Source organism: Lagopus leucura, unplaced genomic scaffold (assembly GCF_019238085.1).
Source record: "Lagopus leucura isolate 7727_CA_CO unplaced genomic scaffold, USGS_WTPT01 Super-Scaffold_100015, whole genome shotgun sequence".
Taxonomy (NCBI): domain Eukaryota; kingdom Metazoa; phylum Chordata; class Aves; order Galliformes; family Phasianidae; genus Lagopus; species Lagopus leucura.
Genome location: NW_024962269.1, coordinates 2,957,823 through 2,976,169, shown reverse-complemented (window position 1 = coordinate 2,976,169; position 18,347 = coordinate 2,957,823). Strand labels below are relative to the sequence as shown.

The following is an 18,347-nucleotide window of genomic DNA, read 5'->3' as shown; positions in this document are numbered from 1 at the left end:
TAAAAATGCATCTGTTTCCAGTCCTGCAGAGCTTATCAAGCTCATGCTCACACCTTGCTTCTTAATGAAAGAGATGAAGGATTCACGTCTTCTAACAAAAGCACGTTCTTTCAACAGGTTTCTCTAAAAGGATTTAAAAGCTTAGATGCAACTCACTTTGAAAATAGAATCATTAGAAGTACGATCTAGCTGTGTAGTCATATACCATACACTGTAACTGTAAGCCTTGTAACGATCTACGTTTCAAAAACACTCTACTGTGTGCCATCTTCTTGCAAAGATCATTAGCACTTTAGACAGATAGTCTAGGGAACTAGACTCCTTAAACATGAAAAAGCATGAGCGAAGGGGAGGCAGTGAAGAAGAGAAAAAGAGGAAGGATTTATTCAGAGAAGGGCATTAAAAAAGAAAAAAAAAAAAGTGCCAAAACCACTTGGCAGGAGGAAGATACCAGCTGTACCTCACTAATCTATGGCTGATCCTCAGAGAGAATCACAAATCCACTCAATCAGCAAGCTGAATGCCATTTTACCCACAAGAATTGAGAACAAAATTGAATCAAATAAATAGTCATAATGCTGGCAGTTAAAAACTTTGCTTGTACCTGATAAAAACGAAGAGGTCCTAAGACATACCTCAGCTACAGAAAATGAAAAAGTAAAAACAGAGAAAGTAAATATAGGAATTTTTAGAAAAATGCTTCATTATTACAGCCTCATTTCTCTATGACGTAGACACGCTGTACTGGACTCAAGTATTGCACTTTGGAACTATTTCAGTGACAGCTAAGAGCTGAACATGTCACTAAGAAATATCCAGAGGTATTTACTTCCATTCATTGACAGAATGAAATAATCTGAACTGTCTGTGCTATGCCTGTACCTGCTGAGAGCTACAGCACAGCTCTGGAAAGCATGTGGGGGAATTCTGCTGTGTGTTTTGTGGGATCCACACATTTACCACTTCCCTATAACTCCTACTCATCTTTATCTGAATTATACTGTATTCTGAAAATCCTTGGATTTGGCATAGCTTTTGCTCAGTACAACTCTGGCAAACAAAATCCTAAGCAGTCTAAAGGCCAATCTCATCATCATTTGTTTTGCTACTGAGCTTTTATAATCAACTCATCTCTAGTACTAATCACAAGTAAATGTCCTACTATAAATGAGCATAGCAGTAAAGGAGAATCCAGAAATCATTAAATAGAACAATCTTCCTTCAGTTCAGAGTTACATTAGAAACTAGATTTAATTCCTTTTCCTTATGGTTATGACTCTTTGACTGATACATGAATGCTGGTCAGCACCAGAGGGGCAAAACAAAAGAGAAAAAAAAGATCATAAAATTTTCACTTCTCAGGTTCTCATTCACAGGGATGAGAAATAGTTCTGTGATGAATGCTTGATTAAAAATTAATTGTTGTGGCAATTTAAAGATAGAGCTTATTTAATAATTAATATATAGGATCTACACTGGACTGTTCACTGAAGATTTACTATGAGGTATACTCAGAAAAGTGTTCATGATCCTCATTGTATAATTAAAGGGCAAGTTTTATGTTAATGGAGAAAAATATCTTCCTTATCATATTTGTCTTGTGCAACAATTAAGCCTTATTTTGCCTCTGTCCTACAGAAAATGTGACTTTCAGGGTAAAACTTCATAGAGAGGCACATTCTATTTAACATAGCTCTATCTAGTGGTTGATTAACACAAGTGCATGTAATTAAAGAAAACCAAATCATAAGTTCGATGAATACCAACAAAACCTTAGGAAGGTGGCACTTGTATTCCAACCTAGACACCTTGTGTAAACTTGAAAATACGTCAGGAAAGGTTGTACTGTTAGCCAAATGCTACCTTTACATACACAGTTGAGTGTGATTCCATGCAGTGTTCTTCTTGCAATTAACTCTTTTTCCGAAGTGATTTGTAGGAACAAGGGCTCCCAATCCTTACTCATGTAAGGTTCCTAAATACTGACATGAGAGCTAATATTGCTGGCATTGAGATTAGGTCATTCTGATTACCAAAAGTTTCAGCTGTAAACTACGTATCAAAGGCATCCTCCCCGATCCATCGTCACCAGCATCTCACAGGCTCTATAGAAGACCTTTTCAGGAGCTAGAGGCCAGATGGGCTGGGAAATTGCAACAACTGCTTTCATTCAAGTACCCCATTAGTGCCCTTCTGTGTTTCCATTAATAATGCTTCCCCAGAGGAAAAGGTTCTGTTACAGAAAACAGAGATAACATGACACTCCATCAGTGCTAGGACAAATAGCTTCTGAACATCGCAACTGAAGGTAAAACTGACATTCAGCTGGTAACTTAGGAAAACACACCAACCTTCCACTTTTAAAGCCCTCTGTTCAAACCTAGGTCTGACAATTACAATGACCAAACATCAAAACAAGTACAGAAGTATTCTCAATCTTGGATGGATATTAGTTTTGGGTAAAGAGAACTTACTCAAACATAAAAAAAACCTATTCAAAACTAATAAGCCCCAGCTGGCTTCTGTACTTGCAGCTACACTGTAGAACAACTGGTACAGGATGCTGAGATACTAAAAGGCAACAATGTAATTTCATCATATTACTTCTGGTCCAGACAATCATTACTTTAAGACTTGCTGGCATGAGGAGCCAACTCTGTGTTGGAGAAAATTGCATCTTTCTCCTGTTCTTACATCACTCCCTAGACAGCACTGTCAATACAGTGGATAACAGCTCTCTGTCTGACCTAGTAGGGCTGCTCTTAGCTATCATGCCTTACCTCTGGATTTATTAGGGCATCTAATAGAAAAGGCTCATAAGCAGTATGCCTGATTCCTACCCAGATTTTTGATTGCCAGTTTTATAGAGATGAATTTGCTCATAATTGGCAAAGATTTGGGAGAACTGAACTTCAATGGAACCTAGGCCAATTACCAAGTGATAAAGATGTAACTTCAAAACAGCATGCACCCTTTTATGAGCACTGGCCCAGTTAATCATGCGCTGATTAATGTTTTCAAAAAGCTTCGAAATTTATCTCTTGCTCACCAGTTCCATACGCATCAAGTCTTTGTTTTTCTATAACATAATACTAAAATCTCTACCAAAAACATAGCAACAGATGTAGATATTTACTAGATAATGTGAACATCAAGGCAAAAACCTAAAGCATTAATCTTGACCTGTGAATTAATGTACAACACATTAATAAATGAATTAATGAATACAGGTAATAATTTACTGCTTACATATGTTATGAATAGTTTTGAGTACTTTGCATAAGAAACGAGAGGATGAGCCACTGAACAAATATTGTAATAAACATTTGTAATACATGACCTGTGAAAGAAAAATTGGCAAAGGGCAGAAATAAAAATCAGCCAGAAAACCTAGAAAAGTTAAAGAAAGAACATTTCACTTTTGAATTTCTGTTCTGTTAAAAGAAAGTTACAAATAATACATTTATTAGAGCTTAGTAACCACTGTTTGCTTTCTGCTGGTAGAGGCTTAAGCCATACAGCTATTAATCACATGAAAGCAGATATTAAGGAATATTAATCCATACCAGCTGTTACATCTTCTACTGTGCTATTATTAGATTAATCTTTATACAACAAGGCTGCCTTTTCATGTCATTTCCAAGAGGACATCATACAAGCTGATACTATTTCACAACACATCTGCAGAAAGAGGGTAGAAGAAAGGAGGTGGTGAAATTACCTTCATTTTTATCCTTCAAATCTGATACACTTACGTTAAGAAAAGATGCTCCCTATCACAGTAGTCAACTGATTAGTTAGTTTTTGTTGTGACTGTAAAAAACACTTTTCCAATTTGTAATTTACTTCAGAAGAAAAGGACATCCACTGATAATAAGTGCTCTCTCACGGAAAGTCCAAGGCCAAGTAATTTCCTTTCTCTTGCAGCAGGGAATGAACCAGTTAAAAGCAGCTAACATGGTCTAGTTGACGGAGCATGTGAGGATTATTTAGGATTGTAACAGAATTTTAACAAAACACAATCAACACTGAACATAATATTTTCCAATGCAATATAACAACCCTGTTAGGTGAGCCAAGATGTTAGGGGAGGAATTGTTTGCACTGTTGGATACGTTTTACAGCCAAATGCTTCTGCAGATTCTATAGAAAGTCCCATTGAATCAAATGTCAGTGGAATGTTATTAAAATCACAGCAAGTATTACTCTGCACAGAAATAGATTACTGGCAGAAAAGGCCAGAACTATCCTTTGAAGAGTACAAAATCATCATTAAAAATAAGCTTCTAATCAGTTTCTTGAGTTTTGGAAGAGACTGTACTAGCTACCCTTGGGAAATCAGTTGACATTGTCACAAAAAACTTTACGTCCTCTATACCTGCAGTCTCCTCATATTGTTAAATGTGAAGTTCATTCAGCTTCTTCACTATTATGTTACATCTATACATCAGGGAACCTTTGTTTCTCACTCTCTTGGACTGCAGTTAAGTCTTAGAGAGCATACATGTGCTAGTTTTATAGCACAACCTAAGTGGTGAAGGAAGAATCTCATTAGTCTGGGGTTGCATGATTCACTGTTCTCCCACTCTTCCTTGCAATTTGCACATTGCCTCCTTTGCAGCCACTGCTTTCACTCTCTCCTGAAATTTGCAAGTTCTCAGTGGCTTTCTTTTCCTCATTCTGCCTACACCTCACCTGGGGAGCCTGATCTGCTCAGCTGCTCAGCTGCCTCCATGCTTCCCAAACCTGCCTGTATCTTTGACAGTATGGCACATACAATTTTCTTTCACAGACTCCGCTACTTGTTCTAACACTCTCCACCCTCATCTTTATTTGCTGATGAACATTAGTTTTCACTCCTTGTTGCTTTTACTCTTCCCAAAGAAAAGGTTCCTTAAAATGTGATTATTTCACTTTTCTCTTCTTGTCACTTGCCAGCACAAGCCAGCTTTCTTATTTCACCCTGCTACTGACTATCTGCAGGATTCTTCCTATCTCTAAAACAGATGGGCTAACCTGACAGTGACACTTCCATGCTTCATGTCAAGAATCTTCTTGTTAACAACTAGCAAAAGGAAAGAGAAGATAGAGGTATTCACAGCACAAAAGATTATCCACATATTAGGCAGTAAAACTGGGGCAAAAAACAAGCCTCTATGCAGTTCATCTCATTGATAATTTTTAATTAAATGAAGAGGACAGGTTTCATCTTTTTATTTTGTTTCGTTTGGCCCACAGCTAGATCATAGAATCACAAGGTTGGAAACGACCTACAAGATCACCCAGTCCAACCGTCTCCTCATCACCATTGCCACCACTAGTACTAAACCACATCACACAGCACGTCGTCCAGACACCTCTTGAAGGCTGCCAGGGACGGCGACTCCACCACCTCCCTGGGCAGCCATTGCACTGCCTGACCACTCGCTGAGAGAAAAAGTTCTTCTTTATGTCTAATCTAAACCTCCTCTGATACAACTTGTGGCCATTTCCGTGTGTCCTGCTCGTTGCCTGGGAGAAGAAGCCAAATCCCTCTTCACCACAACCTCCCTTCAGGAAGTTGTAGATCTTCAATCGTAAAGGAGAATATGAATGAGAATAATCAGCTGTTTTTACTGCCAAGATGGTCAGACAGTTAGCTGGTTTCATAAAAAATTGCAACCTATGTAAAATCTTCCATTTGGCCTTTATACATCTCTGCTCCAAAGGTTGTTGCAGTGAATCCTCGAGTTATATACATTATGAATGTACTTAAGATTCTCATTTGTATTCTTCTCTATCTTGTATATGAGCAAATTATTTTGACTGGAAAGCCTCAGTTTATCTATTGGGTAATTAAAATCTATTTAAAATTTTGGACAGTATTTATTCAATTTTCTGGAAAGCTTGTAAAACATAAAAGCAGTATTAAAATGTGCCCTTGCACCTTCTCCCCTTGTGGAAGAATGTTCTTTTGCATGTTGTGTTCTAGGAAAAAATGACACACTCTTCTCCCTCTTCCGTGCTGATGTTTAGAGATTTTGCTTTTCACTGTTTTTCTAGCTCATGTATTTTGGCTTTCTCTTTTTATCCTGTTGGATGGCCATGGCCTAATTTAGCTTAAGTTTCCATTTTTCAAAATGAGAAAGAGTATCTTTATTGCAGGCACATATATCAAGAAAAAAAAAATAAATCAATCAATGTTTAGCAACCCTGGAGAGAGTCTGCATGAGCAAACTACCACCACAGATTAGTTAAATGGAGGCTCGAATGGGAGATACATGACCAGAGGAACCACTCACTAGCTCCCCAGAAAAAAAAGGCTACTTTTATCCAGCTCCAGCTTTTCCATTATTGTATACCAAGGAAGCTGCAATAGAAACTGCAATCCACATGCAACTGACAATATTTCTGCAAAGTGGACAAGAGACATAGGATAGAACAGGAAGCAGAGGGAAAGCGAGTTGCCCAATTTGACAGAGTTGAGTGGATGGCAAAGCTAGTAACAAAACTGAGTTTAAGCTGCTGATTCTGGTCTACAATCTGTCTCTTTTTCAATGCTCTCTCTCACTGCTCCAATACTCCGTTGTTTATGTTTTGCATCTGAGTATTAAGGATTGACTAAATTACAAGAATCTTCATCCCTTTTGGTACATGCTGCAAATGCAGAGACTGAAATTTAAAAAAAACAACAAAAACAAACAAACAAACAAAAAAATCAACCAAAAACCAGAAAAGTCCTATTCGTGAAAACAATGATTGTTTAAACTAACCAGGAGAACAGAAATCACCATAACCTATGCCATTACAAGGTCAGTTAATCTACAGTCACTACATGATACACAAACTGATGTTGTTTTTCTGCAAAACCCTTTCTCTTTACCTACACTGTTTCCAGATAAAACCAAGGGTAATCACCTAGGGCAGGATATCACTTCACACTCTATCTCTCCTGCTACTTCAAATCCCCTCTCCATCTCAGAAGCATTCTTAAATAACTTCTGGCTGCTCTTTACATTCCGAAGTCAGAAAGCTCTGCAGCACATGAGCATTTGTTTCACTTTTTAATCGGGTAGACATGACAGCCTTCTTCTATAAAACTACATTCAAAACAAGCAATAACTCTTGAGCTATTCTGCTCTGATTTTCTCTAGTCAGAACTAAGGCTTATTTGCAGGTTTTCAGTGACAGGGCTCAGGGGGAGATGCACTGGCATAAGGTGAAGTGTGAACCAAGCTCTACAGCAGGACTGGTGTTCTAATCAGAATTGGAGTACTTTCTGCTGGGAAGCTGTCAGCGAAGCACGCTTGTGTAGAAGTACATGAATCCTACAGTTGCCAGTGAGGCATATAAACAGCTAGTCAGAGTACCACAAATTGCTAAAAATCAGACATCATTGACAGGGAAATTCTGACATCCAGTACATGCCATGTGACTCCTGGGGGAGGATTCTGTTCTTTCCACTAGTTTCATCAATATCAGTTTTTCATGTTCAAAGTCCAGCATTAGGGAATATTTCAAACAAATCATTCCTTAAAACTGACTCTATTCATGTGCAGTATGAAAAAGGAAAAGCTCTCCAACTGTTCCCTTGTCAGCTTCATGGTTTTTTCCTAACACTTTGGAATCCTGGTACTAAATTCTTACTTTCACTGCCATGGCTAGTAAAACAGAGTCCAGAAATGCTTCTTATTTGCCTTGCAATTACAGTCTGCCAACCTACATTGGCTCAGCAATTTTATTGTCTCTAAAAAATTCTCTCCTGGCCCTAGCCACTTGTAGCAGGCTAATAACATACTGTTCTTCAGAGATGCATTTCTGTATACATTATTCACATGCTGTTCAAATTTTAAAAGGGGGTGAGAAGTGTTAGATAAGAAAATGATTGTTATGTTAAGTGCTAGACCCCAAACCTACCATTACACTTGCAGTTCTTAATACATGATCTTATCCCGCTGGACAGTCTGCATTTGCCAGAAATTCTGGGGTTTACATGGTAGTTAGCCAGGCATACCAGTGTAAAATGTCCAGCAAAATCTATGACATTCTTACTGCTGGAAGACAAACACAGTAGTTGTAGATAGGCACTGTTTTGAATAGAAATACACAAAGTTTTAACACCTAATGCAGCGCAAGAAGTGTTATCTCTGATTCCATGCTGACAGCCTGTCCTGAACAGCAAACTTCCATGCCTTTGCAGTAACCTTTCCTTCATGCTACAGATCACATATTTCTTGCCGTATGCACACACCATCTGCTCCTGCAGATCGTCTGCAGTACATTGACTTGTGGAGAAGTTGCTTACTGCAGTATCACATGCCTAGCCACACTGCGACTTGTATCTGCAGAACACAGATTCAGCTCCTTGCGAACAATTCCAGGCAACAAATAAGAGATTCCTAAAACCTGTACCTTAAAGTCTTGAGAAGGACAGCAGGTTCCTAGCAGAACTGTATTTCAAACTGGATAAATCCTCCACAGTACTGATATTCTTCCTTTGTAGTGTGTGTCACAGCAAAACAAAAGCTCTGTAATTCCCTTGGCCAATTGTGTATCCTGGTTAGAGGGTTAAAGGATTTATTTCCAACTCCTGCTGAGATCAGCTGGCACTGATCTCACTTCTCTAACATCCTCTATTACAGACTGTTTCTTGCAATGCACTCATCCAATTTGTTGTAGAACATTGAGACACCAAATCAACTCTAAACTGATCCATTGTTGATTCAGCAACATGGTTCAGTAAAAGAGCCAGGAGATTCCTCCTTCTAAGACAACGCAAACTGCCTTCTCACCTCCAGTCATCTGACTCCCTAAACTGAAATAAAAACAACACAGCAATTATCTCCTGAGCCAATGAGGCAGTGGCTAAAATGTGTGTGGAAGGAGAACTTCTTAGTCGCAGCAGAAATTCTGGGGAAAAAAAGAGGTCTGAAATTCTGTAAGGGAAGGCTTGTGAAAATGATGCCACTGTTGTCATGTGATCTATATCATCATAACTGTAATATTAAACAGTTGCATACAACAATTCCAAGTAAATCCATTAACTAAACTTTTATAAACAATCAGAAGGTATGGTAATTTGAAGAAAATCACAGTTTTTTTATAAAGAGTTCAGGAACAGAATGTAAATTCATCCTATTGATCTTTTTTTTTCCAACTGGAAGTTAAATATTAACATAAGCAAGAAAACAAAGCATGGATGTAAGATTAACGTGTGCAACTAATTTCAAGGGATTTATATTAACTAATCTACAAAACATATGACAGATTATTTGTCTTAGTCTGAAGGTCTAAGAACCCTCCCCCCTTTGTAGTTCACAAAAGCTTTTCTTGTAATTCACTGGGTAATACTGTCATACCTTTAAAATAGGAATAACAGCAATTATACTATTTTCTAAGCTGAGTTTTTAAGCATACAAAATTAAATATACGAATATATAACGTTATTAGACAGCATTTAAAATTGAAAAGAAAAAAAATCCTATAATTGTGTTCAGACTTTTTTTTTCCTTGCACTGCAGTTGATAGCTGGGAAGAGGATAACCATGCGAGCAATTAAGCAACTAAAAATACGTTAGTGTCTCTATAAAAGCTTATATCTGAGCATCTGGAAATCTTGTACTAAGTTGATCCTAAAGCAGATAGTTGCAGAGAATTTACAAGCATACAAAAATTAAATGCAAACAGAAATAACAAGCAGAGCTGCTGCCATAAAATGTTTCTCTATTCAGAAGAACAGAAAATGAATCGTTGTAGGTACATTTTGTCAACAGCTTTGAACACTGAGGTACAGAATAATGCCTTTAATGGCAGAGCAAGCAGTGACTGCGAAGCAGGCACTTCTGCAAAACTGCTCCATAACGCCATCTTCCTCTGGAGCACTGCCATCAAAATCAGGGGAACACATAAGAAAGCTAAGCAGAGTAGAGATGGACATTTTAATTACTCTTGCTATTCAGCCCTATTGCAGTAAAAATGGCATCAAAATCATGCACCAGGGCCACACTGTTACACACTCATCAGGAAAACATCCACTCTTGTTAAAAGGGAAAAACAGGTGAAATTATCATTACAAATCTGTATGTTTAGCCACATTGTATAGATATAACTATTTCCTCTCTGAGTTTTCTCTAATGGATCCAAAAAGCACTAAATCCCTGTAAAACACACACATTCCAGACTAGTTTCATTCCTTGTTGTCAGCTATACCATTAGCAAAACTTCACATTCGCTGCAAAATGTTCTCCCTGAGCACAAAAACACCCAATTTCTATCTACAACATAGTTGTTCCCAGAGATGATGGCTTCCACTTGCATGTATGCTGACAGTGCAAAATTAATCTCAGAGCCAACAGACATTACTTCTCAGAAGAATCATTCCCAGCCCGTTATACAACAACAACAAAAAAAATCCATTATCAACTATAAATAATGGTTTTTTTTCCTCACAGAAGTTGCTTGTTTTCCTTCTGGAAATGAGCATGAACGAAAACAGAATCACAGAATCTCAGAATGGTTTAGGTTGGAAGGGACCTTTAAGATCATCTAGTTCCAACCTCTCTTCTATAGGCAGGGACATCTCCCTCTAGCCCAGCTGCTCACAGCCCTACCCAGCCTGGCCTTGAATGCTTCCAGGGAGGGGGGCATCCACAACCTCTCTGGGCAACCTGTTCTGGTGTCTCACCACCCTCACAGTAAGGAATTTCTTCCTGATATCATGTCTAAAGAAACAACAAAAGAATTAGAAAGACTGTAACAAGTAAGACATGAAGGGAATTTGCAGCTTTTGAAAAATGACTTAAAAAACCCACACATATCTAGCCTCATTATGAAAAATAAAAACTGCACGGTGTTCCTTCTGTCCTTCCTTGTCTAGCCTTACCCATAGGAGTAAAGGGACAAGATTAAGCAATTTTCATGTTGGTTTTTCATTCTGACTTTATTCCATTCAGGAAACAATAGTCTATATTCTTGGCAGATAAGACTTGTGAACATGAAAAAGATGACTGCACCTGGAGCACTGTGCATGCATTATGGACTTTCTACTATATGACCTGTGATAATGAATAAAGAAAAGAACATTTTAAAAAAGAGATTCCAATCTTTCATTTTCTTTATAATTGTTCCTTTGTATTACTCAATAAAGTTAACAGCCTGAGAACTACTGTTAATGTCTGAAGTTGGCAAAGCAAGCAGTATACAGTTGTTCATGCAAATGGAAATGTCTTGGAGAACAGCCTGTTTTTTCAGTCTTTACATAGCCACTAGATATCTGAAGAAGTAATGGTGCAAGTAATGCAACTCTTTAGCTAAGTATTAGCTGACACTGTAACCTCCACTGTGCTTTTACGCTTATCAGCAGAGAAAAAAAAAAACAACGAACCCATTGGAAACGCTTAGAGCTTTTTCTGCATCTTTTAAGCGTGCTGGGGGCCTGGGAACAAGGAAACATAAGGACTCAACTGAAATACTAATTCTTTTTCTAGCACTCAGCATCTGTAATATGGCCTATATTGTGGACATTACATGCAAAAGGATGACAGTCTCTTCAGCAGACTGAAGAGATATGGTCCTAGTTATTTTTATAAAACCATATAAAGACTATTATATATAAATATAAATATAAAACCATATAAAACCATATGAAGACCATTACAGCGATTTTATCCCTACTCATCACTTATTGTTCATCTTGTGATGCCCGTGACCATCAATCTCTGCTGAAAAAGTCTCCACAGACCAGACATAGCTATTTTTGCAGCAATAGAATGGCCAACGTTTCATATTGTATAGAAGAATTTGTTTTCAACATTTTTACAGATAATTAGTTGCTAGTGTCAGTAACATTCCTCCCAGGATGCTGCTAGACATTTCCTTCCCTCAATTTTACTCTTTCAAATTTACTTTCACCTTCCTAATTAGAATCTGTCACGTTAACATCATGATGATCAGCAGAAATTAAAGGCAAGGGGTCTGGAGGGGTTAGAAGAGAAGATAAATCTATTTCTCATTATTTGAATGGAGTCAATTTGAGAAAGGTCTGTTGAAATGCAATTTACATAATCCCGAGTTAAAGTCTACATTTGTTCCAAATGAATCCATCAATCCATGGTCAAAAGATATATTCAAAATCCCTTCACAGCTAAAATCTGAGTGGTTCAGTGGTTACCAAAAAGCCTCAATATTCTTTTACAACTAGTAAGCTTATGACAAGAACAGAGTGAAAGTACATATTATAAAGCATTCATCTGTCTTTTTCCCTCCTTGACTTCTTAATTCATATACTGCAAAGAGCACGATCCAACCACAAACTGTTTTTGGTATAGTCTATCTGCTGCAGATGTTCAGTGAATCACATCAAAACCCTTTTATACACCCTATCAGATTTCTCACTGATTGCATCTAAACTTAGTGTAAGCAGCAAATACCAGAAATTAAAATACTTTTTTGCCTGGAAATAATTAGGCTGCTCCTATTTGGTGATATTTATCACAAAGATCCTTAACACAGCGTGCACTTGTGAATGAACTCCCATAGTAAGGATAAGATCCACTGTCAGAACCAAAGCAATGAACACGACAAATACCTTTGGAACTTAAAAAAAAAAAAACTGTACAGAAGGAAAGAAAATCATTCTCATTCAAAGTGACACCAGCTATTAAAAAAAACCAAAGGGAAAACAAACAGCATGTCTCCAGCTGCTTCCCTCACCTTGTGCTATTTGGGTAATTGCAGGCTTACCTTTTGTGATCCAGATGTTGAGCCCTTAAATGAAGTGCGTTTGAAGGAGCTGCTCATCCTCCGTAAGGAACCTGTGAACTTTCCTCCTCTTCCCTTCATAGTCCCCTGGCCCTTACCCTCCATAAGGAACCTAGTACCCCACCACCAAAGAAAACTCTGATTTTAGTCATACAGTCTGAGCGGTCTTTTTCAAGACCAACAATCATTAAGTTACATCTTAAATAAAAAGAGTCGCGGATGCATAAAACAAATTCAAAGCTAAGAAATGAGACTCCTGTTCTGACACGCACCCTATCACAAATGTTACCAGCCAGTAGACAAGTAGAAAAACAAGGCAATGTACTGCTGTCCCCCTCCCTCTTCTCTCTACCGTCTCTATAATCAGGCTTAATGCACGCAGCTTCTGCAAGCTATGGTTTTTAATGGACAGAGATTTAATAAATGGTGATTGAAGGTAAATCTACTTTACAAGCAGCAGCCCAAAAGGTTTTTATTTGTGCAAAGTGCAGAGCAGTCAGATGGAAATTATTTTGGTATCAGTAGAAAGGCACATGAAAAGAGCAGATGGTCCTCAGCAGACTATAGGTTACAGGCTTTGTGCGATGCTGAAGGGTAACTGCTGACAGAGAGTGTGCCTACAGTAGATCTAAGGTTTTAAAAGAAAGCAACCCATAAGATCACAAGTTAGATTTTAGACAATCAGATCATATGGATTGTGACAAACAAGGTGTGCCGTGTATTATATTTGTATTATATTTACAGATTTCTGTGAATAGCTCCATTCATATATTTAGTACTATTGTGTCTAAATATGCAGAGTGAAAGCAAAAGGAGGCAGTTATTAAAGAATAAACAAGAAATGAGAACGAGGCAAGGTGCTTTAAAAGACCAGTGGAATTATTATCAACTAGTATTTATCTAATTGGCTCCAAAAGGGCTTGTTTTCTCAAAGTAAGGAATCTGTGAGAGTTTGCTTTAAAGAAGAACATGGACAACAGCACAGAGAATCAAGAAGGACATTTCAGAAATCTACACATGGAATGCTAATCTGCCTGGTTGTGTCTGTAAGGAAATATCAATAACACAAAGGAGTTGCACAATCCTATTGTTCATTTACTTAGGGTTTTCAGCTTCAACCACTTTGTACCTCTGCAAAGATGGTGTGGGTGCCAGGCACACTGCTTCCACACTTAGCAGCAAAGCATTGCAATTACTTTCTAGTCTTCTACACTGTTATCACTGAGGAATTCCATTTACACCAGAACTTGATTTATCCAATCCTGCATTTTTCATCCACAAAAGTTTACTTTTGATTGCTACATTCTGAATCATATTCTCAGATTGTGGTTAAATGTCACAGCAGTGAGTCTGATCAAGAGCTGACAATACATCCTCGTGATCTAGCATCTTATTTGCTAATTATAAATAAAACTGAAAAGTATTCAGATAATAGCTATGCTTGAAGTTGTATTAGGGAGAGCACTTTTGTTTTGCAATGTAGTTTAAACAAACCCACTATGAATGCTGTCAAGGAGTAAAAAAAAAATTCAAAACTCTTTTACCTCTTTTGCAAAATTTTTAAATTTTTTTAAATTTTTTTAATTTTTGGCACTACACACGCCCAGATGCAATGAATGAAGCTGAGGTGCATACTTGTCCCTGCTAGTGATGCTACCTCGCAAACTGGCATCATATTCCAGCAGCACAATTTCCTGAACTGATACTGGACTGCATTACTCAGGAGATGACAGATGGCATTTTGCTAAAAGACAAAAATGAGCACATGCTGACTGAAGATTAAATGATTCTTACTTAGCAATTCTCATGCAGCAATCTGAATCTTGCTGCACGAGAATTCCATTTTCTCTAAGGTCCAGAACTTCAGCTGGCTTAAACACAAAGGTTGCCCAGCAAACACCGAGCACAGAAGAGAGATTTGGGGGCTTTTAAAAACTTTATTTTATTTAAATAGAATTAGTCCTTAGATATTTTGCATAGAAATAGTAAAAAGATCTGTCCTGAGATAGGCAACGTCTGTCATGCTCTAATGTACAAGAATGTGATCTCAGTGCTGTAGCATGAGGATTGTGCTCCTTTCTGTTTTTCTCACTTGGAAAAACAAAAGATGAAGCAGTTGGAGCAATTCATTTCAGTTCTGTAAGTGGGTATGTCAGCTTCACTGTAAAAAGCTTATCTTCAACTCCCATCTTCAGAGAGCTGCCAGCTCTCAAATAAACAATCCTGCTATAACCAGGAGCAGGTAGCTACCTACAGATGCCTAGAATGAAACAAAAGAAAACCAAAACTATTGGATAGGAAAAAGGAAGTTAAAGCTGATTTTTGTAACCCATTTCTTTCATTTCTCAGCTTCTCTTCGTTTTGTCTTTACTTTTACATGTTCCATTTTAAGAAAACTCTAGACACTGAAGTTAAAATCCACAGGGCCATTTTTGCCACAGAAAGACATCATGGGTGTCAAAATCGCTCTTAAGCCTTTTACTTAATCAGTTGGTGTTCTTCCATTTTCTCTCAGAACGTAGAAATTCAGAATATGATTCCCTTCTCCAGGATACAATGTAAAACGTGAATAACAAATTCATTCACTTTTTTATCTTGGATCTGCAATTCTAGGACTTTTTTTCCAAAGCTCCCTGTACACCCTTTTTAATATATTTTAAAGATTATGCTGGATTTTCACAAGTCATCAGCAGCAGGAGACCTTCCAAGAGCCTGGTGAAAGCCCATCAACAGTCAATGAAACAGAAGCTGCTAAATACTAACCCCAGCTGAAAAATCAGGCAACTAAGTTTTGCTGATGTTCTCGCACCCGCTGTGCTTATTCAACACTGTGGGGGTGGATCCCACTTTGCTAAAGGAATGGAAGCATGCACCACGCTGGCATTTTCATCAGCTCTCGTGATTTAGAAGCACAAGTTTAATCGATTTTCCAAAACAGCTTGTAGTTTTAGGACTGGTCTCACGTTAGCAATCCCTCTAAACAAACACTGTTGCTGAAGGTTCCTGTTTCTCCTTGGAGTTTTCCACTTCATCAGTTGAGCTGATTTAACAGCTTGCGTGGTCTAAATCAGATCTGTATAATGATCTGGTTCAAATTAGCACTGGAGGAGGAAAGAGTGGTAATCTCTTGGAACAGGATGTGGCTGGCAATGGATGAGAATCTGGCACAGCAGAGAAGTGAAAGACCTTTACACTGGTTCTGTATCTAAACAACCTGTGACATGAAAGTACACGCCTGTCAATCACCTTCAGTATATTGGAAAAAAAAAAAACCAAATCAATTGGCAAATAAATTATGAAAAACCCAAAACCATGAATACCCATAAAAGAGCAACTAAAGTGCAAAAAAAAAATCTCACTGTTAGCAAGATACTTCAATTTCAAAGTCTGTGACCAAAGTATCTGGAGAAGCGTCCCAACAAGCAAATCAATTTTCTACTTCATCAGGAGTTTTCCTGCAGGAGGACATGTATGCCAAGGTAGTCTAAAATCACTGTGGTGCTGCAAACTACCCATTATTAAAGACATTCAAATCTTCAGAAACCCACCTGCTTTTCAGTTACCAGCAGGATAAACCTGCTACTCTCCCAGTCTGAAAATAAATGGAAACATCAAAATGACTGTCCAAGAATATTTAATCCTATGAATCCCATTTATATACTCCCTATGAGTAGGCTGGCTTCACAGCCAGTTCATTATTTTACATATTTTTTACTTTCAAAAAATCCAGCCTCTTCCTATTTTTTTTTTCCTTTTCTGTTTCTCCTCATTATAGTATGCATAAAAAGCTGCAGGGAAACTTCTTACAGTTTCTCTGCAGTAGAAGATGGAGGGTCCATTTCAAATGAGATGAAGCAGAAAGCGAAGAACATTCTATCATCAATTTAAAGGAAAGAAGCAAGAAACTCATCTGATCAATCCATTTGATTTCCAAATCAGACATTTTGCCACAGTAAATTAACTTTTGAAAAACGAACAAGAGAACAAAACTAGGTACTAGCACACCTTATTCTGGAGCCTTGAGCACTTCAAACAGCGACAATCTTTTTAATGTTTGAAAGAACATCGTTGTTTAGTTACACAGGCTTCTCAGTGGTCCAACAAACAGCATTATCCTACTTTTCTCATTTCCTCAGACTGTAACATTTTTTCAGCTTTCTCCATTCCCAACATCTACATATTGGGATTCACTGACTGGGAGTCACATAGATCAAAGAAGTAGTGCATTACTTATATGTACTAAAACCAGAAAGCCATGAACTGCTAGGTCTCATTATTAGCCAAAAGAAGCAAAACGTCCTGCTGCAAAACCACAGTCCATTATAAATCTACTGCATTTAGAAAAAAAACACACTTCTCTGGATTTTTTTTTTTTTAACTAAAATTTTTTGTTTACTAAAAATGAAATAATAAGGCCTTAAATTTTTCTTTTTTTTGTTCTTTTGAATGCTTCTGCATTTGTGCTATAGCTACTTTTCTGTCTTACCTAATACATAAAGAACGAGGGAAGAAAGGGAGGGATACAGAGAAATAGAGAATCTATTAACTAAACACAGCACTGTCCAACAGAAATGCAGAACAGTCGGGGTGATGCTCCACAGCACGGTACAGTGACTTAATACCAAACTACAGAGAAAGATGTACATAGAAAGAGCTCCAGATGATGAGAGAGACACTAGGGGATGAAAAAAAAAAAAACAACCCACAAGCTTGAATAATTGATTACTATCATACAGCTCTACTACTACAACTATTGTCATTCAGTTTCAAAATCTCTTTCTTTCTGGTCAGTTGATGACATTAGGTTCAGAATTATAAAACCCATTTTTTCACACTATAGGCAGGCCTATTATTTCTCATCTTAATGTTAACCTGGATAAGACTTAAATAAGGAGTAAGTTTGCAGAGTTCAGGGATGGAGGAGAACTAGCAACCAAACCAGACGAACAAAAAATTCCAAAGTTATACAACCCTAAATGCAATAGACAAAATACAGAAATTCTGAATTTTCATGTTATGAAGATACTTAAGAAATTCATGAAATTATAGTGTTTTTCCTTGGAAGCATGATGGTTTGCTAGCCAAAGTGCACTTATTATTTGCAAAACAACAACAACAAAAAACCAACATAATTTTGCAACACAGAGCTTGGCATCTTTCTTAGCTCTGAATAACTGCAACTGAAATAAGGTACACGTAGAAAGTCTTACATCAAGTTCTATAAAAATCATATATAGCTTCCTGTGCAGAACAAAACTCACAGTGAGAACACCATGTCTTCTATTCCCTTCAAGAGTTCACACAGCCCAGTTTTATACTAATGTACCTGTTTTCTCTCATTTGTAGGTATCAGCCATTACATGTTTCAACCGCTCTTCTTTGGTTTCTATCCCTGAAATGAAGTATAGACAGAATACTGTTCAGCAGTTACCTACCATCAGAATGAGTACACTGAAGGTTGCTGGGGACTGGTATCTGCTGGGTGAAGAAAAGTCGATGACTTTTTCTGTGAACTACATATCCTCAAAACAATGCCGTTGTAACCTAGGCAAAAAAATATATATATATATTTGGACTTTAAATGTCACTTAATTAAACAACAAAATTCA

The 18,347-nt window shown here is 37.6% G+C and overlaps 1 protein-coding gene across 1 annotated transcript in view; it reads right to left on the bottom strand.

The window, feature by feature from the left end:
• Positions 1 to 18,227, bottom strand: part of TRPM1 (transient receptor potential cation channel subfamily M member 1) — a 75,453-nt gene extending 57,226 nt beyond the window's left edge. Inside the window, exon 1 of the mRNA XM_042875858.1 lies at positions 18,174 to 18,227. Coding sequence (XP_042731792.1) covers positions 18,174 to 18,176 — 3 coding nt within the window. The 5' untranslated portion in view covers positions 18,177 to 18,227. The remainder of the gene's footprint in view (positions 1 to 18,173) is intronic.
• Between the last annotated feature and the right edge of the window lie 120 nt (positions 18,228 to 18,347).